Source organism: Cetorhinus maximus, chromosome 2 (assembly GCF_964194155.1).
Source record: "Cetorhinus maximus chromosome 2, sCetMax3.hap1.1, whole genome shotgun sequence".
NCBI classification, from domain to species: Eukaryota; Metazoa; Chordata; class Chondrichthyes; order Lamniformes; family Cetorhinidae; genus Cetorhinus; species Cetorhinus maximus.
This window is the reverse complement of record NC_135880.1, coordinates 38665922-38689172: the sequence shown is the minus strand read 5'-3', so window position 1 is coordinate 38689172 and position 23251 is coordinate 38665922. Positions and strand designations below refer to the sequence as shown.

Genomic DNA, 23251 nt, shown 5'->3' with positions numbered 1-23251 from the left:
CATAACGTGGCCAGACAGGTTAAGTATTAACCTACAAATCCTTCCAACACACACCAGTAGCAGGCAGTAAGAGCAGGAGAGATTCCTGGTCAGCCATGTGATTGCTGACATGATGGAAAAAAAGTTGGAGCTCTACCATCACTATCCATAGCTCTAGTCTACAACGTGCATGTAAAAAGTGTGTGTTGCCTCAACAACTCGGACTCCCTGAGTGATTTTAACACATCACCACCACAATATATATATAAATAGGGGATAGCTGGGACACTGGGTTGTGTGGGAGGAGAGCTGCAAGAAGTCAATAAAGAAAAGCTCTGTGTCTTGGTTTCAGCTTCACCAATTAGCTTGGCTCCTACTAACACCTCTGCCCTCACTCTCTACCATCCTCTCTGCCTATCTTCTCCTCTTGTTCATCCATCTTCCCTTCTCAACTCCTCTTGCATGCTTTGACCTCTTCCATTGATTCAGTTATCTCCTTAGCCACTAATACTGCTAAGTCTGATTAGTGCCCTTGGTTTGGACTCCCTGAGACAATAAGAATTTTTATAAAATAAACCCTATGAAGTACATCAAAACTGACCCAACGGTTTATAATTAAAATTAGTGTAAAAGATACTGATTATCTCAGTTTAGTTCTCTAAAATATACTGGGTGTTTACAGGTAACTACACACAATAGAGATTCTTTGATACTCTTTCTAAAATGTTATATTAATGTTAATTTTCAATCAATTAGTAAAACTGCCATTTTATATTTAGAATAGCGCGTATGAAGGAGAAGAAGCATTAAAAAACTCAGTGTACAAGGATCGAGCTGCAAAACGCAGACAAGTGGTTGGAAGTGATGGCATCTACAGAAGAGATGATGCTCCAGCTTCAATCAATACGTAAGTACATAAATGAACACAGGGTTGTGAATCTACACTGAAAATTGGCGGAAATTTTAGAAATTACCAAGTAAGTACTTGTTTTTTTGCAGCAGAGAATGTAACTTGCCTACCAAGAATGATCTTTGACATTTCTTAGAAAGACCAGACTTCAAATAGAATATTGTCATAACCCCATAGGATAAAAAGTCATTAAGAGTATTATCCATTTAAGAAATTCACACTCTATTTGGACACGTGGTCTTTCATCATTGTTCTAGATTGTACTTTTAGCTTTTTGTTTGCAAGTGGCAGCATTGAGAACCCAAAAAAAAGAGCACAGTAAAAGCTATTAAATAAACAATTCAGCAGTTTTACGGCATGAAATGCCTGAAACAGAAGTGAGTTGATTAGAAGACAGTTTTACGTTTGGATTTCATAGCAATATAGAATGGTTACATCACAGGAGATCATTCGGCCCATCATGTCCATGCCAGGTCTCTGCAAGAACAACTCAGCTAGTTCCATTTCCCCGCCCTTTCCCCAAAGCCCTGCAATTTTTTTTCTTTTCAGCTGCTTATCTGATTCCCTTTTGAAAGCCAGGATTGAATCTGCCTCCACCACATTTTTAGGGAGTGCATTCCAGATCCTACCACTCGCTGTATTAAAACTGTTATGAAGTCATGCTTTTTATTAAAAAAAATGTCTTTATGAATCTACTGACTGGAAACCACAAATTGAATTTTTGAACAAGCCTAAAACTACATTCTAATGATTTGAAATCACAGTCAAAAGTGGGTGAACATTCCAAAACCAAGAAATGGAGACCACCTATTTGTAAAGCCTCACCAGGAACAATTGCCTTGAAGGAGTATGTGGGGGCCATTTGCTACCCCGTTAGCAAAGCATCCAGACAATCAGCTCAGTGGAGACAAATCATTGGGCGTAATCATTTGGACAATGTGACCTTGGCTGTGAAAGGAATTTGCCCAGACATAATCACGTAAACCAGGCAACTGCAATCCACTAGCCATTACCATATTTGGGTCACTGGATCATGTGACAAACCAGCTAACCCTTTCTGTTTAAGCGCCTGTTTTCTCTGCAGACCAGCACAAGCAAATGAGATGCTGAGAAGCCAGACCCTGAGTGGGTTCCCCCCTTTCTCTCTCTCCATCCAACTTGCAAATTTTGAACCCTCTCCTGTTTTTTGACTCTCCATGTGCTGCAGACAGAGATTTTAAAAAGAACTCAACCCTGCAGCTGCTATCTTCATAAGAACAGATAAATCGTCTGTCTACATCTTTAAACCATGTAATCAAACCTAGAAGGACCAGAGTTCAGCCTGAAGCTAGTCATGTCACCAACTTCAAGAACTGTATACCCTTTAACTTTACTGGACTTTAAATTGCTTAATTTATCCTCCCACTCTGTAATCTATTTGTGTGTGAAAGAACTTTGATTGTGTGTGCTTGTGAAAGTTGGAGCTTTTTAATATTATTTTTCTTAGACCGAGTTAAGTACAATAAGTACTATTCCCTTTTCCTTTTTAAAAAAGAAAATCTGGCTGTGTTTTTATGGTCACAGAACGTAAACAGTTAAGCTTTCACTGAATTGCAAGCATATCCTTTCTAAAAACCCTCAGAAAGGAGAACATCCTAGGCTTCTCTAATCTATCCGCAATACTGAAGTCCCTCATTCCTGGAATCATTCTGTTCCCATTGGTGGGAACGTCGAGAACCAGAAGACACCGATTTAATGTGATTGACAAAAGAACCAACTGTGACATGAGGAAAAGCTTTTAAATGCACTGAGTGGTTAGGATCTGGAATGCATTCCCTGAGAGTGAATGGAGGTAGATTCAATTATACTTCAAAATGGTATTGGGTAAGCAGCTGAAAGTCTTGCCTGCAACCTCTGTAAAGCCTTCATTCACATCCTTCCTTAACTGTGGTTTCCAGAATTGGACACAATACTTAAGGCTAATCCAGGGCTTTATGAAAGGTTCATCACAACTTCTCTGTGCCTCTATTTATCAAGCCCAGAATTCTATTTGCCTTTATCTTCAATGATTTGTGCATATGTCCTCAGATCTCTCTGTTCCTGTAACTCCTTTAGGATTGTATCATTTCCTTCATATCGCCTGTCCTTATTCTTTTTAGCAAATTGTATCATTTCACACTTCTCTGGATTAATTTTCATCTGCCACATATCTGCCCATTCCATCACCCTGTTTTGAAGTCAATCACTGTCCTCTTCACAGTTAACAATACTTCCAACTTTTTCCATCTGCAGGTTTTGAAAACTGCCCTTTGCACCCAAGTCTAAGTCATTCATCTATATCAAGAAAAGTAGTAGCCCTAGTACTGACCCTTGAGGAACCCCACTATATCTTTTCATTCTGAAAAACAGCTATTCATCACTACTTTGTTTCCTGTTAGTCAGTCAATCTTGTATCCATGCTCGCACTGCCCCTTTTATTCGATGGGCTTCAACTTTGCTGACAAGCCTATGATGTTGCACTTTGCGAAATGCCTTTTGGAGGTCCATGTACAGCACATTAACTGCATTCCCCTCATCAACCCTCTGTTAAAAACTCAATCAAGTTAGTTAAATGCTATTTGCCTTTCACAGATTTGTGCTGGCTTTCCTTAACTGATCTAAACTCGTTCAAGTGACTTAATTTTATCCCAAATTATTGTTTCTAAAAGCTTTCTCACCAAGTTAAAGTGACTGGCCTATAAATAAACAGTTTTTACTCACATCTTTTTTGAACAAGGGTGGAGAATTTGTAATTCTCCAGTTCTCTAACACTACCCCCCTATCTAAGGATTAAAATTTATGACCTCTGCAGTTTCCACCCTTATTTGTCTCAGCATCCTCAGATGCATCCCATCCTGGTAACTTATCAACTTTTAAGTACAGCTAGCCTTTCTGATATCTCTTTATCAATTTTCAGCCACTTCTCTTTCACAATGACTTTGCCAGCATCTTCCTCCTCAGTGAAGACATCCAAAGTACTCATTTAGTACCTTAGCCATGCCCTCCCTTCCATGCGTAGATCCCCTTTTTGGCCCCTTATTGATCCCACCCCTTCTCTTACTACTTTTTTACTATTTCATCTGCCTATAGAAAACTTTTGGATTCCCTCTTTTGTTAGCTTCCCTGTTTGCCTCACATTTTACCTTTTCATTTTCCTTCTGAACTTCCTATATTCAGCTTGGTTTTCACTTAAATTATCAACCTGACATGTTATACAGATTCTTTCTGTGCTTCATAATCTCTTTCTTTTTCATCATTCAGGGAGCTCTGGCTTTGATAGCCCCATGTGGGGCTCCTCTTAAAAGACAGTCCATTGTTCCTTTGGTTTGCCAAAAACTTGGGACAGATCTGTTCTGATTCTAGTGAAATTGGCACTCCTCTAATTATACATTTTAACTCTAGATTGTTTCCTTGTCTGTTTCCATAGCTAGCCTAAACATTATGCTACTAAGATCACTGTTACCTAAATGTTCCCCTATTGAGACTTAATCCACTTGACACACCCCATTCCCCAGAACCAGATCAAGCAATGTCTCCAGCCTCACTGGGCTGGAAACATATTGATCAAGGAAATTCTCCTGAACACACTTCAGAAATTCTATCCCTCCTCTCTGCCCTTTACACTGTTGCTATTTCAGTCTATATTAGGATAATTAAAGTTCCCCATTAAAGCGGGTCTGTCCTTTTAGCCCTACATTGTAATTTTCCTGTGAATTTGCTCCTCTATATCTCTTCTACTGCTTGGCCTGTAGAATACACCCAGTAGTGTAATGTTATGTCTGTTGTTTCTTAACTCTAACCAAATAGATTTGTCATTGATCTCTCTAGGATATCCTCTCTTCAGCGATATAGTATTCTCACAAATTAATACTGCCACCACTCCTCCTTTCTTTCCTTCCTTATCTTTCCCAAATATCTTTTATCCAGGAATAATTGGTACCTAGTCATGTCCTTTTTGAACCAGGTTCCATTATCGCCATGACAGTATATTCCCACGTCTACAGCTCACCAACCTTATCTACCTCGCTTCATGTGTTTACATACATGCACTAATACATACTGACCTAATTTAGATCGCATTGCATTACCTCTTAAAAATTTGACCACCCATAATGTCTTACTATTTCTTGCTCTAGTGTTCTGTCTCTCCTGATCCTTAATGAACCTAATGTTCCATTATGACTCACACCCTCTCACCCCCACCCCACCTCTCACCCCATCAAGTTAGTTTAAATCCTACCCAACAACACTAGCACACCACCCTGCAAGGACATTGGTCCGGTCTTGTTGAGGTACAGCCCTTAGGGCTTTGTACAGGTCCCACCTCTCCCAGAAGTGGTCTCAATGTCACAGGAATCTAAAGCCCCCCCTCCTGCACCATCTCTCCAGCCCCACACACGTTTATATACTTATTTGCACATAGCACTAGGAGTAACCTGGAGATCCTTGGAGGTCCTGCTTGTTAGTGTTGTTTGTAGCTCCCTAAAATCTGCCTGTAGAACCTCATCTCTTTCTACCTATGTTGTTGGTCTCAATGGACCAAGACCTCTGGCTGTTCACCCTCCCCTTCAGAGTACTCTGCAGCAACTATGATATCCTTGATCCTGGCATGAGTGAGCCAATATACTATTCTAGAGTCACATCTGCGGCAGAAGAAATGCTTGCTTGTTCCCCTGACCATAGATTCCCTATCACTCTTGCTTTCCCAAATTTCTGGCTGCACTCCTCAAAGGAACCATCACCCTCACCAGTATTTGGAACTGAAACCAATTATAGGGCAAAATGCACTCTGGATTCATGCACTAGTTGCCCAGTCCTCCTTGACTGTCTGGTGGTCATGCATGGCCTCTCTGCCCCCACACCCTAAAGCTGCAATGTAACCACATCTGGGGCATGCTATCCACTGCATTGCAGTGACTCGAGCTGCTGCTCAAGTTCCAAAACCCAGAGCTCGAGCTCCTACAGCTGATGACGTTTCCTGCACATGTGGTTGTCCAGGACATGAGAGAATGAGGTTGACTACCAAAGGCAGATCTCTTCATTTGTTCAGGGTGAAAGAGATTTAGACAAATCTAGCTGATGGTTCAATAGGAACTTAAACCATCTCATCATAGTAAGCAGCTTTCACACCCTTAGGATGTCACTGTGTTACAGGCAATGAGGTTAGTTTTGAAGTGTAGTCACAGTTGTAATATAGAGAAACATGCAAGCAAGTGTCCAACAAACAGCAATGAAATAATGAACAGAGAATCTTTTTTAGCAATGTTGTTTAAAGGATAACTGGCTGGGAGATTGGAAATTATTTTTTCAAATAGTGCGTAAGGATTTTTATTTCTAACCATAATATCTGCCATTTTTCTCCTTGGTATTAAGAAGTCACGGGGTTGCGAAATACAAGTAAGCTTTGTGAATTGGTGGAATGCATCCTGTAGATTGTACTTATTGCACCAGTGTCGCAGTGGTAGCAAGGCACCAAACAAGCAGAATACTTTCTCCTGGATAATGTTGAGCTTTGTGGCTGCTTTGTACTCACTGAGGCAAGGGCTGAGTAGTCCATCACACTTCTGCTTTGAATCTTGCAAATGGTGGAGAGGCTTTGAGGGATCAGGAAGACATTTATCACAGAGCACCCAGCCTCTGCCCTGCTCTTGTACCTTCAGTGATCCAATTAAGTGTAACAACTAGCCAGAAGTTTAAGATTTTGAAGGTGGGGGAGCTAGCCATGGTAGTGCTGTTCAGGGCCAAAGGAATTAGTTCTTTACTATTTGTCAGCCTTGATGTCCAGGCCCTTCATTATCTGGAGCCATATGCCACGGAATTGTCAGTCAATATGTTGGAGAACAGGTAGTTTAAGTAGCTTGAAGCAGTTTGAAATGAATGGGCTGAGGATGCTGCCTTGAGGAGCTTAATATTCTGTGTCAGCATGATCGGCCTTGGCAACTTCAAAACACTCTGTCACTAGAGACTTTGCTGGGGCTCTTAAGTGCCAGACATGTTTGATGTCAAGAGTAGCTACTTTCATCTGTCCTGTGGAATTCCTGTATTAGGAAGTTGTGCAGCTGAATATTGCTAGCAGCTCCATACATCTATGTCCTTGTATTGTGTACATATCTTTGAAGCTATATATGTTTTGACATGTTCAAATTTGTACATAAGGTGCTGACTAAAGACAAAAGCAGTAAATATTGCATTTAACATATCAAGATTTGTTGATTTTAGGGAAATCTGTGACAGCAACAAAGGGCGAAAGATGTTGGAAAAGATGGGCTGGAAAAAAGGAGAAGGACTTGGCAAAGGGAGTTGCGGAATTAAAGAGCCAGTAAGTTGTCCTTGCCTTTCTGTATAGAAAACTGTTAAAATATCTTTTGTGGATCCAAAGATAGAAAGCAAACAAAAATAAAAGAAATAATTCATCTGTTTAGTTTTAAGTGATGGATCTATAATGTTCATTCATTCTTTAATAGAGAACTCGATTGGAAAGGCTGTTGTTTTCGAAAATTACTCCCATACAAATTGAATACTTTTTAAAATTGCCAAATACACTTTCAAATCAACTTGCATCAATACCCAAATACTGTAAATTTTGTGTCTAATACCTTCTGCCAACATGATTTAAGCACTGAGTATAACAGTCCATATACCAAACCAGAAGCTATTGAGACTCCCACTGATGGTTTAGCAGGAAAAATGTACCTGTTCATGTGATACTCAGCAATACAAACTAGGGAAGTTCCATGTTCTGCACTTTTAGAAGACCTTGGTGTGGTTGGCACTAGTGCCCCTTGAATAGAGGTGGGAGAGAGAAAATAGATCAGTCAGGGTTCTCTTTTACTGATCACTATTAAGTAACCATGCTCAACCACATGTGCCCACCAGGTGACAACAACCACTATTGAGGCTTGCTAATGAAATTGGCCACTTGGCTATAGATACCAGGGGCTGCGAGCACTTTTGCAACAAAGGGAAAAAGTTGCAGTGGGGGTAAGAGAAAGGTAAAAACTACATACATTCCAAAATATTTGATCAGGTGAAAGCATTTTGGATATTTAAAAAAATTACTGAACCATTTAAATAATGTGGGGTAATACAAAACATTTTTGAGGGCACGGTCAACATGTAACTTCTGTAAAGGTCAACCTCTTCAGTAAACATTTAACCTTTAATTGACTGAATTTCAAAATGCATTTAGGTTTTATTTTACAGCTTTCCAAATTGGGAAAAAATGTATCTAATATTGCACCCATAGTAGGCCAATTGTTTGTTAAATCCCAAATATCACTTTTATTTTCTACCTTGTATCCATTTTTCAGGTTAAAATTCAACTTAATCAGTCACAAGCTGGTTTGGGAGCTACTGCACCACTTTCCATTGAAGATGTTCAGATGTGCAGATCCAAAAATCAGAAGAATTGGGCCAAAGCTAGAGAGAGATTTTCTGAAACTTTTCAGCAAACCACAAGTCAAAAGGCAGCAGAAGTGAAAACATCATGGGTCAAAGGTGAATGTGTAAAGGAGCAGACTGAAGACTCTGCCACAAGCTGACTTGTAAATAGATGTTCTATCACCTGGTGTTTCTTTTTTAATGTATTAATGATATTCTGAAGGATTAAAAGTCTTTTTATATTGTAAAATAAAAAGCAAATATGTATATTCAGTTTTAGTTTTTAAGCTGGATCCTTAGCTTCTATGCTATACTTAAGCTTTTAACTCTTCCCATGAGGGAGAAATTTAATTTCTTCTGTGAAGAATTCTACTAGACAACGAATTCTCCTCAAAAGGCCCTGTCGTTTGATACATTTTTGTGCATCTCTAAATAATCCAGTTCCAGCTGGAAAATATTAATTTAATTAAAGGTTTCCAGCTCCAAAATGAACAGAGAAGCTAGGAGGTAACTTTTCTGTAAGTTTCTCCTATTACATGTGCAACATAATAGCAATGGAGTGGATAAAGTCCTAGTTAGACCAAGGATTAATTTCAAGTGACTACAAATTGACCAAAATAATGGGTAAAGTTTATATACTTTGTCCAGTAGCTAAGGAAGCCAGTGAATTGGCTGAAAGTATATGAATGAGGTCTATAATTGCTTTTATTGGACCCCCTATGAATTGCTAGATCCAATCATCAACAAAACTTGTCACCATAGCCATCAGTAACAAAATAGATTTTGCTTTCACATTCACAATGTTTGAAAACCAGATTTGAGGGGATTTCTTTCAACACTTTTATACATATCTTTTGTTTCACATACTTTTATTTTACAGCTGTGTTTAATACACTAAATTCTTGCCAATTACAACATAAAAGATTGGTGCATGAATCATGCTTCTGCAAAGTACCAGTGGGGGAAAAAGCTGGAGTTTTCACTATGTCCTTAATTCTGGAATTGTATGTTGAAGATAATCTGTGACTTTACTCTTCACATTACTGCAGCTTCTGTAAAAATGCCAATAGGATGGTTCTTCATGTTTCTGCACCTTACATAAAAGTCCATCTTCCAATGTTGCAGTCAGCCGTTTGATTATGATGGCCCATTAAAGTTAATTCCAGGAGTCCTGGCATATTGGGTAATAGTACTGCACACTCAGGCTCATTTGTACAATTGAAGTTTAGCTGCACATGGTGAAGAGAATATTGACAAAAATACATTTACAACATTCGCAATATTAGTTGGGTGCCATCCAGAAAGGCATGGAATTTTGGGACCTTGGTAAACCATGTTGCTGCTGGTGATGATGGTGAGGATGATGATGTTGGTGTTGGATAGAATGCTGAAAGTAGGGATGGTACATATTGCGCGATGCATTTCCAGAAGGTCGGTATCTCCCACCTCGCTTGTGCCGGTCATCTTCCTCGTCTGAAGAATCCTCCCCATACTGGGCCAGGGCACCTAGGCTATCACTAGTCTTGTGTCGCTTATGGCTTGGAGAAGACATATGACCTACATTTTAAAATAAGAATCCCCGAACACCAAACACACCCAGAAAGCCAAATATTCAATATAAAAAAGAAAATTTAGTTTGTGGGAAAGAGAACACATTGTTAATATTTAAAAATGTTTACAGACAGTTAATGTTAAAATAAATCATTTGTACAGTACACAAATGAAGATGTCATAAAACCATGTCAAGTTGACAGCAGCAGGTGATGTCCCATCAGAAACATGTAAGAGAACACAAGACACAAAAGAAAGGGAAAATTAAATTCAGATCAATTGCTACATATTAACTATGCTCAAACTGTAGCACAATTAGAAATTTTACAGCATGTTAATCATATTAAGTCCTATTAAACAATGCCTCATCTATTGAACAGTGTATACATGTTAGGTTTCATAAATGCCATAAACAAGATTGCAGTAAATGTTAATTTTTATCTGCCTTAATTATAATGTAAAACTTTCGCCAGACTGACAATGTATAAAAAAATAAACAAATTAGGCAAACCTCCCACTTTTTCTCTCCAAAGACTAATGGTAAATTTTATGGCTTACTAGTTCTTTAGCAAATTGGACTCACAAAAGTAGGTTCATTTATGCAAATGTGTAAATTATGTAGGTGCTTACACCAAAGCCTTTTAAGATACCAGCATTTCTGGGGATATTAAAGAAAATAAGGTCATTTATAAAATTGAGTGAAGTTTTTTTTAACTAAGCGATCTTGTGTTGGACTTGATGTGACAGCAGTAAATCCCTTGACTGTTAGACATCTACATAAGGCATCAGATACTTTGTTTGAATGGAGTTTATTGTAAATGCTATTATTTCACCAAAGTACATGGTGCAGTCCATGCTTCGATTTCTCACACCACATCCTGAATTTCAACTCCTCACGAGATAGACTATAAACACACAGGGAAATTCAACCAGAGTCATGCTGAACTAACAGCTAGATGTCCACAAACTATGACAGCTGATTCTCACCGATATTGGTAAGAGGTTTAGTAGATAGTGATGTATATTAGATATGTTTGCCTCACTGCTGAAGCAGTGTTTCTTTATTTCAAAGCTTTTTCATATGTATTGTACACAAGGTATTTTAAAGAAACTTTTCCTTAAAAACTTTTTTTTAAAAATAAGGGGTCTTCAGATATTCCATTAAAAATGTACCCAGATTTTTTTTGTACACAATCAATTGTGCAAGTCTATTAATGAGTTTGTAGGTAGAGAAGTCAAGACATATGTATCTCTTAACACCCACTAAAAATCCATATACATTCCTCCTTCAACCAGGGAACGGTGATAGTCTGAATGACCATTATGCAAAAGGCATGCTTCTCTAGGTATAGTATGATACAGTAAATGTTTTCTTACTCTATGCTAAAATTGAGAACTGTCTGTCCAATGTACTAACTGAAAATTCACTACAATTACAGCAACTAAACTAGTGTCATCTAAACTAGAATCTGAACTTAATCATCAGATCGGAAACTTCTGGGTTCCTAACTTTGAAAGTTTTTTTTTAAAACTATATTTACTATATTGGAATTAGCAAAATCAGTCTGCATGTAGTTTAACCTACCCCATTGCCTTGATTGGAAAATTATATTTCAAACTCAAATCTCAGTTCCATTGCATGTTTCAAAAGTCAATGTACTTGTTTTCATACTGTATTCGACTTTTTCTCCTGTTCCCTAAATCTACTACCTTCTGTAGAAGCATCACAGTTGCAAATCAATGTTTTATTGAAAAAACATCTGCTTATTTTCAAACATTAGTGCATCATGTCAGTGATAGACATCAATTTGCCTCTTATTTAAATTTCAGTCACTTTTAAGCTTTCTGAAATCTCACATTTTGAAGGAAGTTTTCATTAAGAACTAGTAAAAATAAAACCGGGCTCTTCAGACATTCAGCTGAAAAGTGTAGCCAGCAGTTTACTTGTTATCGTATTGAAAGTTTCTCCTCCAGCTGACACTGCAATGTTTTCTTGAGGCCAAAACTGTGATGCACTTGCTTTCCCATTAACTATTTACACCATCACTGACAGAAATAAGAAAATCAGAACTACTGGTTAAAAACCCACATGAACCAATCATACCACAGACTTCATTAGTAAAGGAAAGCTAGTAAAGTACTTGCCATAGAAAAACAATTCTCGTTGATGCATGCAAGATTTTGAGACACTAGATGTTGAGAGGCTGTTTCCCCTTTCTGGAGAATCTAGAACTTAAGAGGCAGAGTAGAGTCTCAGGATAAAGGTTTGGCCATTTTGGACTGAGATGAGGAGCAATTTCTTCAGTCAGAGCATTCTGGATCTTTGGAATTTACTACCCCAGAGGGCTGTGCATGCTCAATCATTGAGTTATTCAAGGGTGAGATAAGTTTTCAGATACTCAGGAAATCAAGGAAGATGGAGACTAGGCAAGAAAGTTGAGTTGAGGTCATTTCAGTCATGATCTTATTAAATAACTGAGCATGCTCAAGGGGTGGTATGGCCTACTCCTATTTATGCAGTTTGTAATCCTCCATATGCAATCACTTTCTTCCATGAGGACCTGTCATTTTATGCCTGCTTGTATTAAAGATACTCCAATAATAATGGAGGGCGCTCACTGACATCCACGGCTGGTTCCACATACTTGAAGCTAACCCAGCTATGTATCTTGACATTAGCCCAATGAGCCAGTCTACAGCTCCAACTGCCATATAAACAGAATGCATGTATCATATATTACTGGGACAGTACTACAAGACAGGAAAGTACATGAAAATAATTCCTTACATATACCAATGAAGGGAGTACTTTGTATAGAAGGCACCCTTCATCCCTTTAACTGTCTGCTGCACATTAAGGGACCCACTATAGGGAGAGTAGTGCCAGTTGTGCTTTTGTATTTTGCCAGTTTTTCTTGTGGGGTCACACCATACACTGAATGCTTATGCACTGGCTGAACAGCAAACTCAAACATTCACTCCTCACCACCGACACACCAGCAGTGCATACCATCTACAAGATGCACAGCAGGAACGCACTAAGGCTCTTTAGATAGCACCTTCTAAATCCACAACTGTTATCATCTAGAAGGACAAGGGCAGCAGATGCATGAAAAGACCACAACCTGCGATCCCCTCCAAGCCACACACCATCCTGACTTGGAAATATATTGCCGTTCCTTCACTGTCACTGGGTCAAAATCCTGGAACTTCCTCCCTAACAGCACTGTGGACTGCAGCACATGGACTGCAGCGGTTTAAGGCAGCAGCTCACCACCACATTCTCAAGGGAAATTAGGGATGGGCAATAAATGCTGGCCTAGCCAGCCAACACCCCATGAATGTATTAAAAAAAAGTTGAACTTACCTTTAAGGTGTATATATTCAATCATGCAAAGTTAAAATCTAATATCACCCATTTATAGCTCAGCAAATAAAGTTCCAGATGTGGTTGCTGATCTCAACTAAGGCAACAAGGTAAAGTGACCTCAGCGTCACCGAATGATGGACAAAGGGAGGTGAAGGGTTTGCAAAAGACAGAAAAATCCGATATGCTTTGCATCTACTATGTGTTGACAACTCTGTCAATGCAAATGCATGTGGGTGCCTTGATAACAGGATCTAAAAGCCTGCCAGCAATTACAATCTAAACTTACAGATGGAGAAGCCTCTTGTACACCCAAGATACTGTACTTTAGCATAAGTTACTCCCTTCACAAGAAAAGTGGCAAGAGGAAAAAATTAAGGTAAAAATTATTCAATGTATTGAGCACTAATCTTGCAAAATCCAGAAAATATTACAACATAGATCGTGTGACCCTGAATTAGTAGAACAGGGGACTTTTTAAGTGTGGAGAGTCCTCACCTTGCATGTTTAAAGAATGCAACATATGCATCGAGGTCTTTGGCATTTCAGAATGATCTCCATGGTTGGACAGCAGGGGCATCAGCTGCCTGCAAGGTACAAAATAAGAATCATCTGTCTCAAATATTTGATCACAGCAGACAATGCACAGTATCAATTGTTACAATCTTACAATTTTTCAATCTGCTGAAGAATGATTATTGTGAACCCATCATACTTTGTATTTCATTAGCATTTTAAATTTCATGTAAAACAAAGATAATTGTATGTTAATGTAATTTCACACGTTTTGAAGGAAAACCTTTACAAAGTAAAATGTAAACCTTTAAGGTATACTGTACTTAGACTATGTAGCATGTGCTATTATATCAAAATTAACTGCAGTCACTACCCAAATATTAGGATCTTTAGATCTTTCCTAAAGATTTTAAGTTGCCCATAATTTTCAATTGGAATATAACCATTTTTATTGTGGTATCTCACATTAATTTCTATATCAAGCATCTAAGAACATGTTATACCATACCAAACAAAGACAGGTGTATTCTCTGTATTTAAAATACAGCACAGTGGCGACTATTTTCATATGCATGGCATAATATGTCAATACCTCTGCAGGAGGTTCTTATACAAGAACTACTTCATCTGACAAAGATGAGTGTACAGACAAGGAACTAAAATGGTAGAAATGAAAATATATGAAATAAAAAAAGTTGCGACTCTTTATTCTCTGAAAATATTTTGGAACAGTGACATTTTCGATGGTGTAAGCTAAGCCACAACAGTCAGAGGCTGAGAAAACTAACAATATTTGCTAAGTACGCACTATAAAAATTTATTGGGGAGAAAGTAAAATAGGAAGAAGGTAGAGAATTAGAAATACTTGTTCACTGTGGAGTCAAATAAATTTATATGGTTCAAAGTATAAAGGGTATGTTTCCTTATCTTAGGTAGGGGTAGCCCACCAAAACTGCACACCTGGCTCAGAGGACCAGGACTTCTTATCCTGAGCCATGTGCAGCTCCAGCACAGGGCCAACCCATAGCAGGGTCTAAAGCCAGTGGAGGGGGCAGCCAAGTGAGGTGATGTTGAAGATCTTTTCTGGTTTATGCCCGCAAATCAGCAGGGAGATCAGCCACAAGTACAGGTTACAACCGAATATCCTTAGTGAGATCAATGTTTTAAACTTTATTTAAAAATTCCTTGCCTCATGGCTTGGTTGAATTTTAAGGCTTTAGCTCACATACTATGTGTCCGCATTATTGTGTGACATAAATTGTTTGGGCCCATAAATCCTATGGTCAGCAAGAGTTCAAGGAAAGGTCACAATGTGTTGTTTCTCTAGGCAGCTGCAAACCTTCGTTCAAGAAAGAGGGGAGATGCTGCAAACATTCCCTAATTATGGCATTTGGTTATAATGGTCCTGATCTTAAAGCAGATTCGAGCTTAGCTCCACCCACCCAGGAAAACACTGGAGGTCTCTGAGCAATGTTAAATTTGGTTCACCCGATCTTGTCCCTTTTCCTCAACTTCATGGCCAGGAAATTTGGGCCTTATGAATCAAGTTAAAGATCTCGCAAACAAACAACACCTTGCAATTAATACAGAAAACTACTTACCTCTCTCTTCCCCTTCCAAAGAGGACAGAATCAGCAGCTATCTTCATCCCAGATCCCATATCATGACTGCTCCTAGTACCTAGATTAGTCAAGTGAAATGGTCCGTGCTATGAGTAGAAAAAAGGCCACAGAAATCAACAGGCGTGATTGCATATAAAGCATAAAAAAAATTCGATTATGACTAACGTACACCAATATTAAATTAGTTTTTCTAATGCAAACAGGATCTTAGAGCTCTTTAGAATTAGAAGGGGACTTGCATGGACCTCTAGTGCTGGCCTTAGACGGTCATTGTTCACTGAATGAATGAACAAACAAAACAGCTAATAGCATACTTTTAAAATTCTAACCAGTTTTTCCCTTTATCAGGAAGTTAAAAATTCTGAATATACATCTCAACTGTTACAAAACAGCATTTCCTTTCCTGCTGTCAATTAAGCAATACCTTGACATAGAAAATCAACTTGATAGATTGTAACCAGTGCTATTAAAGTTAACATTGATTCATAAAAATCCAACCCTAAACCTGCATCTGGATTTTAAATCAACCCATTGCAACACAGTAATGTGACTGAAAAGCAATTTGCACCAAATATTTTCCTTAAAAAGCATCGCTGCATTATAGCCCCACTGTTTATATTCAGAATAAACTCTGAAGTTGAAATAGATTAATATAACCTCTCATAACTCAGTGGTAATCTCACTTTGAAATTTGGTGACCAGTTTTAAGCCCCCAAATTCAAAAGAGAGATAATCCCAAGACCTTGAGAGGAATGGAGAAGGTTGATGCAAGCAGGCTATTCCACTTGGATTTAAAGCACAGAGCTAAAGAATGTGAGTATAATAAGCAAGCAGGTCAAGATAACTAAACGTTTCCCCCACAGTAGTGGATATACAGAACACATATATTAACATAATATATAATCTATCCATATAATATACAATATATAGAGACCTGGGGTTATATGTGCACAAATCATTGAGATGGCTGGTCAGGTTGAGAAAGAGGTTAATAAAGCATATGGGGTCCTGAGCTTTACAAATAAGGGTACAGAGTAGAAAGGCAAGCAAGATGGACTTTTATAAAACATCAGTTTGGCCTCAACTAGAGTATTGTGTCCAATTAATTAATTGGACACAACTGGACACTTAATCAAGGCACGAGAAAAAGCGTGGCAAAGATTTTCAAGAAAAGTTCCAAGGATAAAGGACTTCAGTTACATGGACAGACTGGAGAAGTTGGGGCTATTCTTCTTAGAGGATGGAAAATTAAGAGGAGATTTTATAGAGGTCTTCAAAATCATGAGAGTCTCAACAGAGTAGATAGGGAAAAACTACTCATGCTGGCAAAAAGGCCAAGAACCAAAGGACACCAATTTAAAGTGACTGGCAAAGAATCAAAGGCAACATGGGGAAATGATTTCTTACTTATCTGGAATGCACTGCTTGAGTGTGGTACCTGCAGATTCAATTGAGACTTTCTAAAGGAAATTGGATAATTATCTGAAAGGAAAAAAATTGCAGGGATACGAGGAAAGGGCAAGGGAGTGGGGCTAGGTGGGTTGCTTGCAGAGAGCCGGCACAGACATAACATCGCCCCCTGTACTGTACCCATTCTATAATAGGCTTTCTCCTTAAGTAGCTAATGCTACGTCGGTTAATTTTAAGATGAACGAGTAAATATTTAATTAGGAACACTAAAAGATTATAAAGAACAGATAGGGAATGACTGAATGTCCTGTGAAACAGTGACTTGTAAATTGCTAAGACCATGCAAATTTCATGCTGATGGAGGCAATAGTGAATATGAAGATTGAAAACCAGATAGGTATTCCAATATTCACTCAATTTATCTGTGAGAAACAGACCTTCTTCTCAAATTAAATGTGGAATCCAAAAGTGTTTGTGCATGATCTTTAAAAAGAATAGGTTTGATGGGGTGTGACTGACCTTTTTGATCTGTGCTTAATGTTCTTACAAAACAGTGTATGCAGCAGTGATGTGCTTTAGCAACAATGATGCGCTGTAGCTTAGAAAACACTGCTGGCATTATTTTAATATGGGAGGTTTCTACCAGTAAGTGCAGCACAGTTAAAAAGCTACCTCACCTTCTCAATCCTCCAATGCATTCACAAGTATGGATAAACCAGTTATTTACATTGTATAATGAAATAATGTACAAAAAAGTTTTTGTCAAAACAGCAAAAACCAGCATGTTATAAAAGCTCTGATTATGTGTAGATAGGATCCCACAAAATAATCACACTTACATGATGACTGAGAAATGAAAATGTATGATTGAGTAGGTCTAATTATACAATAAGGGTTTGTTTAATGAAAAATGAGATTTGGAGAAAGACGACAGTTTTGATATTGAGTGGTTTTCTAATACCTCTCAACATATGGTCGCTGGGTAGTGAAATGAAAAACTATAAAAATGCTCTCAGATGGAGGAAGGGTTATGGTCTGTCTGTCTAAAGTACTGACAGCAGAGGAAATAGGTGTTCCTTTTTAAACATTTGACATTTAGAAAGGCAGATCCTAACCATAATTGCTTAACCATACCATTATTGCTTAATTCATATTTATACAAGGCCTTTAACACAGTAAAAACTGTAAACCCCCAAGGGGCTTCACAGGAGCATTCACACAGCCACATAAGGAGACATCAGGTTTGGTCAAAGAGGTAAGTTTTAAGGGTGGTCTTAAAGGAGGAAAGAGGTGGAGAAGTTTAGGGAGGGAATTCCAAAGCAGAGGGCCTTGGTAGCTAAAGGCATGGCTGACAGTGTAGAACAATTAACATGAGAGATGCTGATGAGGCCAGAATTGGAGGAGCACAGATATGTTCAAAGATTGTATGGCTGGAGGGAGAGACAAGGCCATTTCACAGATAACAAAAAATAGGAACAGGCGTAGGCCATTCGGCTTTTCAAGCCAGCTCGACCATTCACTAAAATCATAGATGATTTTCTACCTCAACTCCACCTTCTTGTACTATCCCCATGTCCCTTATTTCCTTTATAACCTGTCAGTCCTTGTCCTGAATTATTCAAAGACTGAACGTCCACAGATATGTGGCATAGGGAATTCCAAAGATTCGCAACCCTTTAAGTAAATAAATTTCTCCCCATCTGTACACAGTATTCCAGATGTGGTCTCAACAAGGTCCTATATAATAGTAGTAAGGCTTCTTTATTTTTACATTCCAATACCTTTACAATAAAGGCTAGCATACCATTGCTTTCTTCGTGTACCTGTATGCTCACTTTCTGATTCATGTCCAACGAATCAGATTCTTCAGAATACCAACATTTCCCAACCTTCCAACATTTAAAAAAATTCTACTTTTCTATTTTTTTTACCAGCAAAGTGAATAACTTCACACTTCTCTACACTATATTCCATTTGCCATGTTCTTGCCCACTCATTTAACTATGTCCCTTTGCAGCCTTTTAACATCCATCTTACAGCTTACTTTCCCTCCTAACGTTGCATCAGCAGCAAACGTGCTTACATTACACTCAGTCCCCTGATCCGAGTCATTGAATTGAATTTGAAAACAAGGATGAGAAATTTAAAATAGAGTCTTTGCTTAACCAGGAGTGCGTTGGAATAATCAAGTCTATAGATAACAAATGGGTATAAGGCAGAAAATTTGACTATTCTTTTAGATTCATTGTTTAATGAAGTAACAGATTTAAATATATTTAGTATATTATTCTATTAACTGTATATCGCCACACCATTATCCTAGCAGTCAAACAACCATTACAAAAGTTGCACAACATGCAGCAGCGTCATTTGTTCACCAAAATTTAACATTATACCATTTTCTTTTTAAAAGTATGCAATTAACTGTTTTATTGTTAATCTTGCATATTCTTTTGATATCTTATTCGTGTAGTAGTTTCATCACTGACATAAAACAGGATTTTCTTTACTATGTGTGCCATGTTCTTACCACCTCCAATAAAAGGGAATTGTCCAGTTGGATCATGCATTGACCATCATGTCAGTCAGTATGCTCTCTCCTTTGAACATCACCTACCAGATCCTAAATGTAATTAATTATTTGGTGTAATATATCAGTGGATTTTTCCAAACACACACATTATGAGGATACCTACCCGGTATCCAAGAAGTCCTTCTGGTGAATTTGCTCCTCTTTCTTCAGTAAAACGTCTCTTTTGTGGCTGAGAAGGAGGTGGCATTGGATTACTAGTACCTGTGGCCTGGAACTGAAACTCTGAGCTGGACATAGACACTGGCATTGGGGTGGAGTTTACAGTTTGGACCTATGAACAATCAACAAAACACAATAATACTACCATAATAGACTGATGGGGTGGTCAATCAACCCCAAAAAGTTGACAAACACCAAGGTTTTCTTCTATATGAATGATTCTCTGAAATAACATGGAATAAAACTATTCATGCAGATCCAGATACATTACTGATATTCAAAGTGCAATGGTTAGGATTTTGAACAACCCAGAAAATTTGAGCTCTGATCGCACCATGACAAGCTGGGAAGCTGAAATCTTGTTGATTTATGGATTGGCACTAGTGAAAAAAATGACCACAAAAGTTGTGCTCTTGTAAACTCACAAATGGTTCAGGAAAGGAATCTACCATCCTACCTATTATGAGCTACATGTAACCCCAAGTCCCAAATGATATGGTTAACTTTAAACACTCTGAAATGCCGTAGGAATAATCCCCTAGCAAGCCATTCAGTTGGAAGGAAATTGCTCATATTTCATCACCTTGACAGCAACTCAATAAGTACAGTCCAATCAGCAATGCCCACATCCCATCACAAAAACAAATCTGAAAATCTCAAAGCTCAAAATTATTACTTGTAATCAATGGAAAATCTCATCTTAAAAATTGTACTTCTGAAAACAATTCTGCCCAACTGTTTTCTTGCTTAGGTTATTTATTGGGTTCCAGTCCTTGATTCATTATTAATTTTTCTAGGAAGTCAGATATATTATCATCTTCCTCTACTGTGAAGACTGACAAAATGTAATTATTCAATAAGTCTGCCATTTCTTTATGTCCATTTGCAATATTATCCTCATCTGTTGTAAAGGATCCACTATTCTTTTACATATTAATCAGGATATCCCTCAAGTTTCAGAAAAACTATTGTAATATTTTAATATGAAACAAGTTTACAAATGCAGTACAATAATATAAACTATATAACCACTACAGGTAGCTACAAAAAGGTATGTTTGATGAGAATACCATAGATGCTGTGTATATTTTACACCTATATGAAAGCCATTACCTTCCTGCTGAAAAAATGCAGTTTTCCTTTTCTCAAAAATCATTAGTAGTTAAAACATTAAAAGAAAAATCCTACCAGTTTCTTCAATAAAAAATATTCTATATGAACACAAAAATATAAGGAAGCCATCTCTACATCATACACTAGCTGCAAACTATTGAATTATTACACTTTTCTATTATTTACATCAGCATGTCTGTCTTATGATATACAGTATTCCCCAAGTCATGCAAGAATGGAATTATTGTTTCTTTATTTATTCGTTCACTGGATGTGGGCGTCGCTGGCTAGGCCAACATTTATTGCCCAACTCTAATTGCCCTTGAGGAGGTGGTGATCCGCCTTCTTGAACAGCTGCAGTCCACGTGATGTAAGTGCACCCACAGTGCTCTTAGGGAAGGAGTTCCAGGATTTTGATCCAGCAACAGTGAAGGAACGGCAATACAGTTCCAAGTCAGGATGGTGTGTGGCTGGGAGAGGAACTTGCAGGCGGTGGTGGTCCCATGCATCTGCTGTCCTTGTTCTTCTAGGTGGTAGAGGTCGCTGATTTGGAAGGTGTTGTTGAAGGGTGGGTACCAATCAAGCGGACTGTTTTGTCCTAGATGGTGTCAAGCTTAGAGTGTTGCTGCACTCATCCAGGCAAGTGGAGGGTATTCCATCACAATCCTGACTTGTGCTTTGTAGAAGGTCGACAAGCTTTGGGGAGTCAGGTGGTGAGTTATTTGCTGCAGAATTTCCAGCCTCTGACCTGCTCTTGTAGCCACAGTATTTATATATTTTTTTTCCTTTATCCTTTCATGTGATGCGGGTGTTGCTGGCAAGGCCAGCATTTATTGCCCATCCCTAATTGATCTTGAACTGAGTGACTTGTTAGGCCATTCCAGAGGGCTAAGAGTCAACCACATTGCTGTGGGCCTGGAGTCACATGTAGGCCAGACCAGGTAAGGATAGCTGATTTCCTTCCCTGAAGGACATTAGTGAACCAGATGGGTATTCATAGTCATGTTTCATGGTCACCATTACTGAGACTAGCTTTATATTCCAGATTTATTAAGTGAATTCAAATTCCACCAGATTCAAACCAGTGTCCCAAGAGCATTAGCCTGGGCCTCTGGATCACAAGTCCAGTGACATTAGCACTATGCCACCATCTCTTGGGTGGTCCAGTTCAATTTCTGGTCAATGGTAACTCTGAGGAGTTAAAAATGGTGATGAAATTGTGCAATGATCAGCGCATATCCCCACTTTTGACCTTATGATGGAGGGAAAGTCATTAATGAAGTATCAGAAGATTGTTGTGCCGAGGCCACCACCCTGAGGAACTCCTGTAGCAATGTCCTGGAACTGAGATGATTGACCTTCAACAACCACAACCATCCTCCTTTGTGCTAGATACAACTCCAATCAGTCGAGAGCTCCCCCCCCACCCCCCACCCAACCCCGCCGATTCCCATTGACTTCAGTTTTGCTAGGGCTCCTTTATGCCACACTCGGTCAAATACTGCCTTGACGTCGCGAGCAGTCACTCTCACCTTGCCTTGAGTTCAGTTCTTCTGTCCATTTTTGGACCAAGGCTGTGATGAGGTCAGGAGCTGAGTGGCCCTGGTGGAACCCTAACTGAATGTCAGTGAACAGGTTTATTGCTGAGCTAGTGCTGCTTGATAGCACTGTTGATGACTCCTTCCACTTTACTGATGAGTAGACTGATGGGGTGGAAATTGGCTGGATTGGATTGGTCCTGCTTTTTGTGTACAGGACATACCTGATCAATTTTCCACATTGCTGGGTGGATGACAGTGTTGTAGCTGTAGTGGAATAGCCTGGGCTCAGGGCACAGCCTGTTCTGGAGCACAAGTCTTCAGTACTATTGCTGGAATGTTGTCACAGCCCATAGCCTTTGCAGTATTCAGTGGAGTGAATTGAGTTGCCTGATGACTGGCATCTGTGATGCTGGGGACCTTGGCAGCAGGTTAAGTTGTAATGTCCTCAGGGCAAGAAAGGATGAGCAATAAATGCTGTCTTACCCATATTCCAAGAACAAATGAAAAAAACAAAACTAACTTACGCCGTTGAAGTTATTTTTAATTTTACCCCACACTTCTGAAGAATGTTGGGGTACAATTCTACACTATAACAGCCTGCTTGGTCCTCAAAAAACAGAGGGTTGAATTTTCCCAGGCCCGCTAAGGTGAGATAAGAAACTGGGCCGGGAGCAAAGTTGGAAAATAGTGTGCCAGGTCGATTACCCAATGCCTTCCCATCTCTATGTGATCTTGTCAAAGGCGGGGTCAATACAGCAGAGGCTACCTGCCCAGCAGTGGTGGGTAGCTAATACGGGCCATTAATTGGCCTATTAGGTGAAAGTTGATGGTGCCAGCAGACAGGCTGGCACTGAAGCTGAAGCTTCACAGGTAACTGGAGGGGGCTTCCTGGCAGCAGACAGGGGCCAACAACTTATATTTATATAGCATCTTTAAAGTAATGAAACATCCTAAGGCCCTTCACAGGAGGATTATAAAACAAAGTATGACACCAAGTCGCATAAGGAGATATTAGGTAAGATGACCCAAAGCTTGGTCAAAGAGGTAGGTTTTAAGGGATGTCAAAATAAGAAAGAGAGGTAGAAAGGTATA

At 38.9% G+C, this 23251-nt stretch overlaps 2 protein-coding genes and 1 non-coding gene across 4 annotated transcripts in view; 1 reads left to right on the top strand and 2 right to left on the bottom strand.

Moving 5' to 3' along the window:
- aggf1 (angiogenic factor with G patch and FHA domains 1) overlaps nucleotides 1–8560 on the top strand; it is a 58645-nt gene extending 50085 nt beyond the window's left edge. The window contains exons 14-16 of the mRNA XM_078563416.1: nucleotides 759–886; nucleotides 7127–7226; nucleotides 8218–8560. Of these exons, the coding sequence (XP_078419542.1) occupies nucleotides 759–886; nucleotides 7127–7226; nucleotides 8218–8448 (459 nt within the window). The 3' untranslated portion in view covers nucleotides 8449–8560. The remainder of the gene's footprint in view (nucleotides 1–758; nucleotides 887–7126; nucleotides 7227–8217) is intronic.
- A 579-nt stretch (nucleotides 8561–9139) lies between these two features.
- The window catches only part of LOC144693609 (KH homology domain-containing protein 4-like), a 46136-nt gene continuing 32024 nt past the window's right edge, over nucleotides 9140–23251 (bottom strand). For both annotated transcript variants that reach the window (XM_078563425.1, XM_078563435.1), the window contains exons 11-14: nucleotides 19450–19617; nucleotides 15323–15429; nucleotides 13704–13792; nucleotides 9140–9844 (exon numbers count right to left, since the gene is read on the bottom strand). In XM_078563425.1, coding sequence (XP_078419551.1) covers nucleotides 9570–9844; nucleotides 13704–13792; nucleotides 15323–15429; nucleotides 19450–19617 — 639 coding nt within the window. In that variant the 3' untranslated portion in view covers nucleotides 9140–9569. The remainder of the gene's footprint in view (nucleotides 9845–13703; nucleotides 13793–15322; nucleotides 15430–19449; nucleotides 19618–23251) is intronic.
- LOC144671749 (small nucleolar RNA SNORA47) lies at nucleotides 17304–17445 on the bottom strand. Its single transcript, XR_013574000.1, has one exon. It is a non-coding gene; the product is annotated as a small nucleolar RNA SNORA47 (small nucleolar RNA).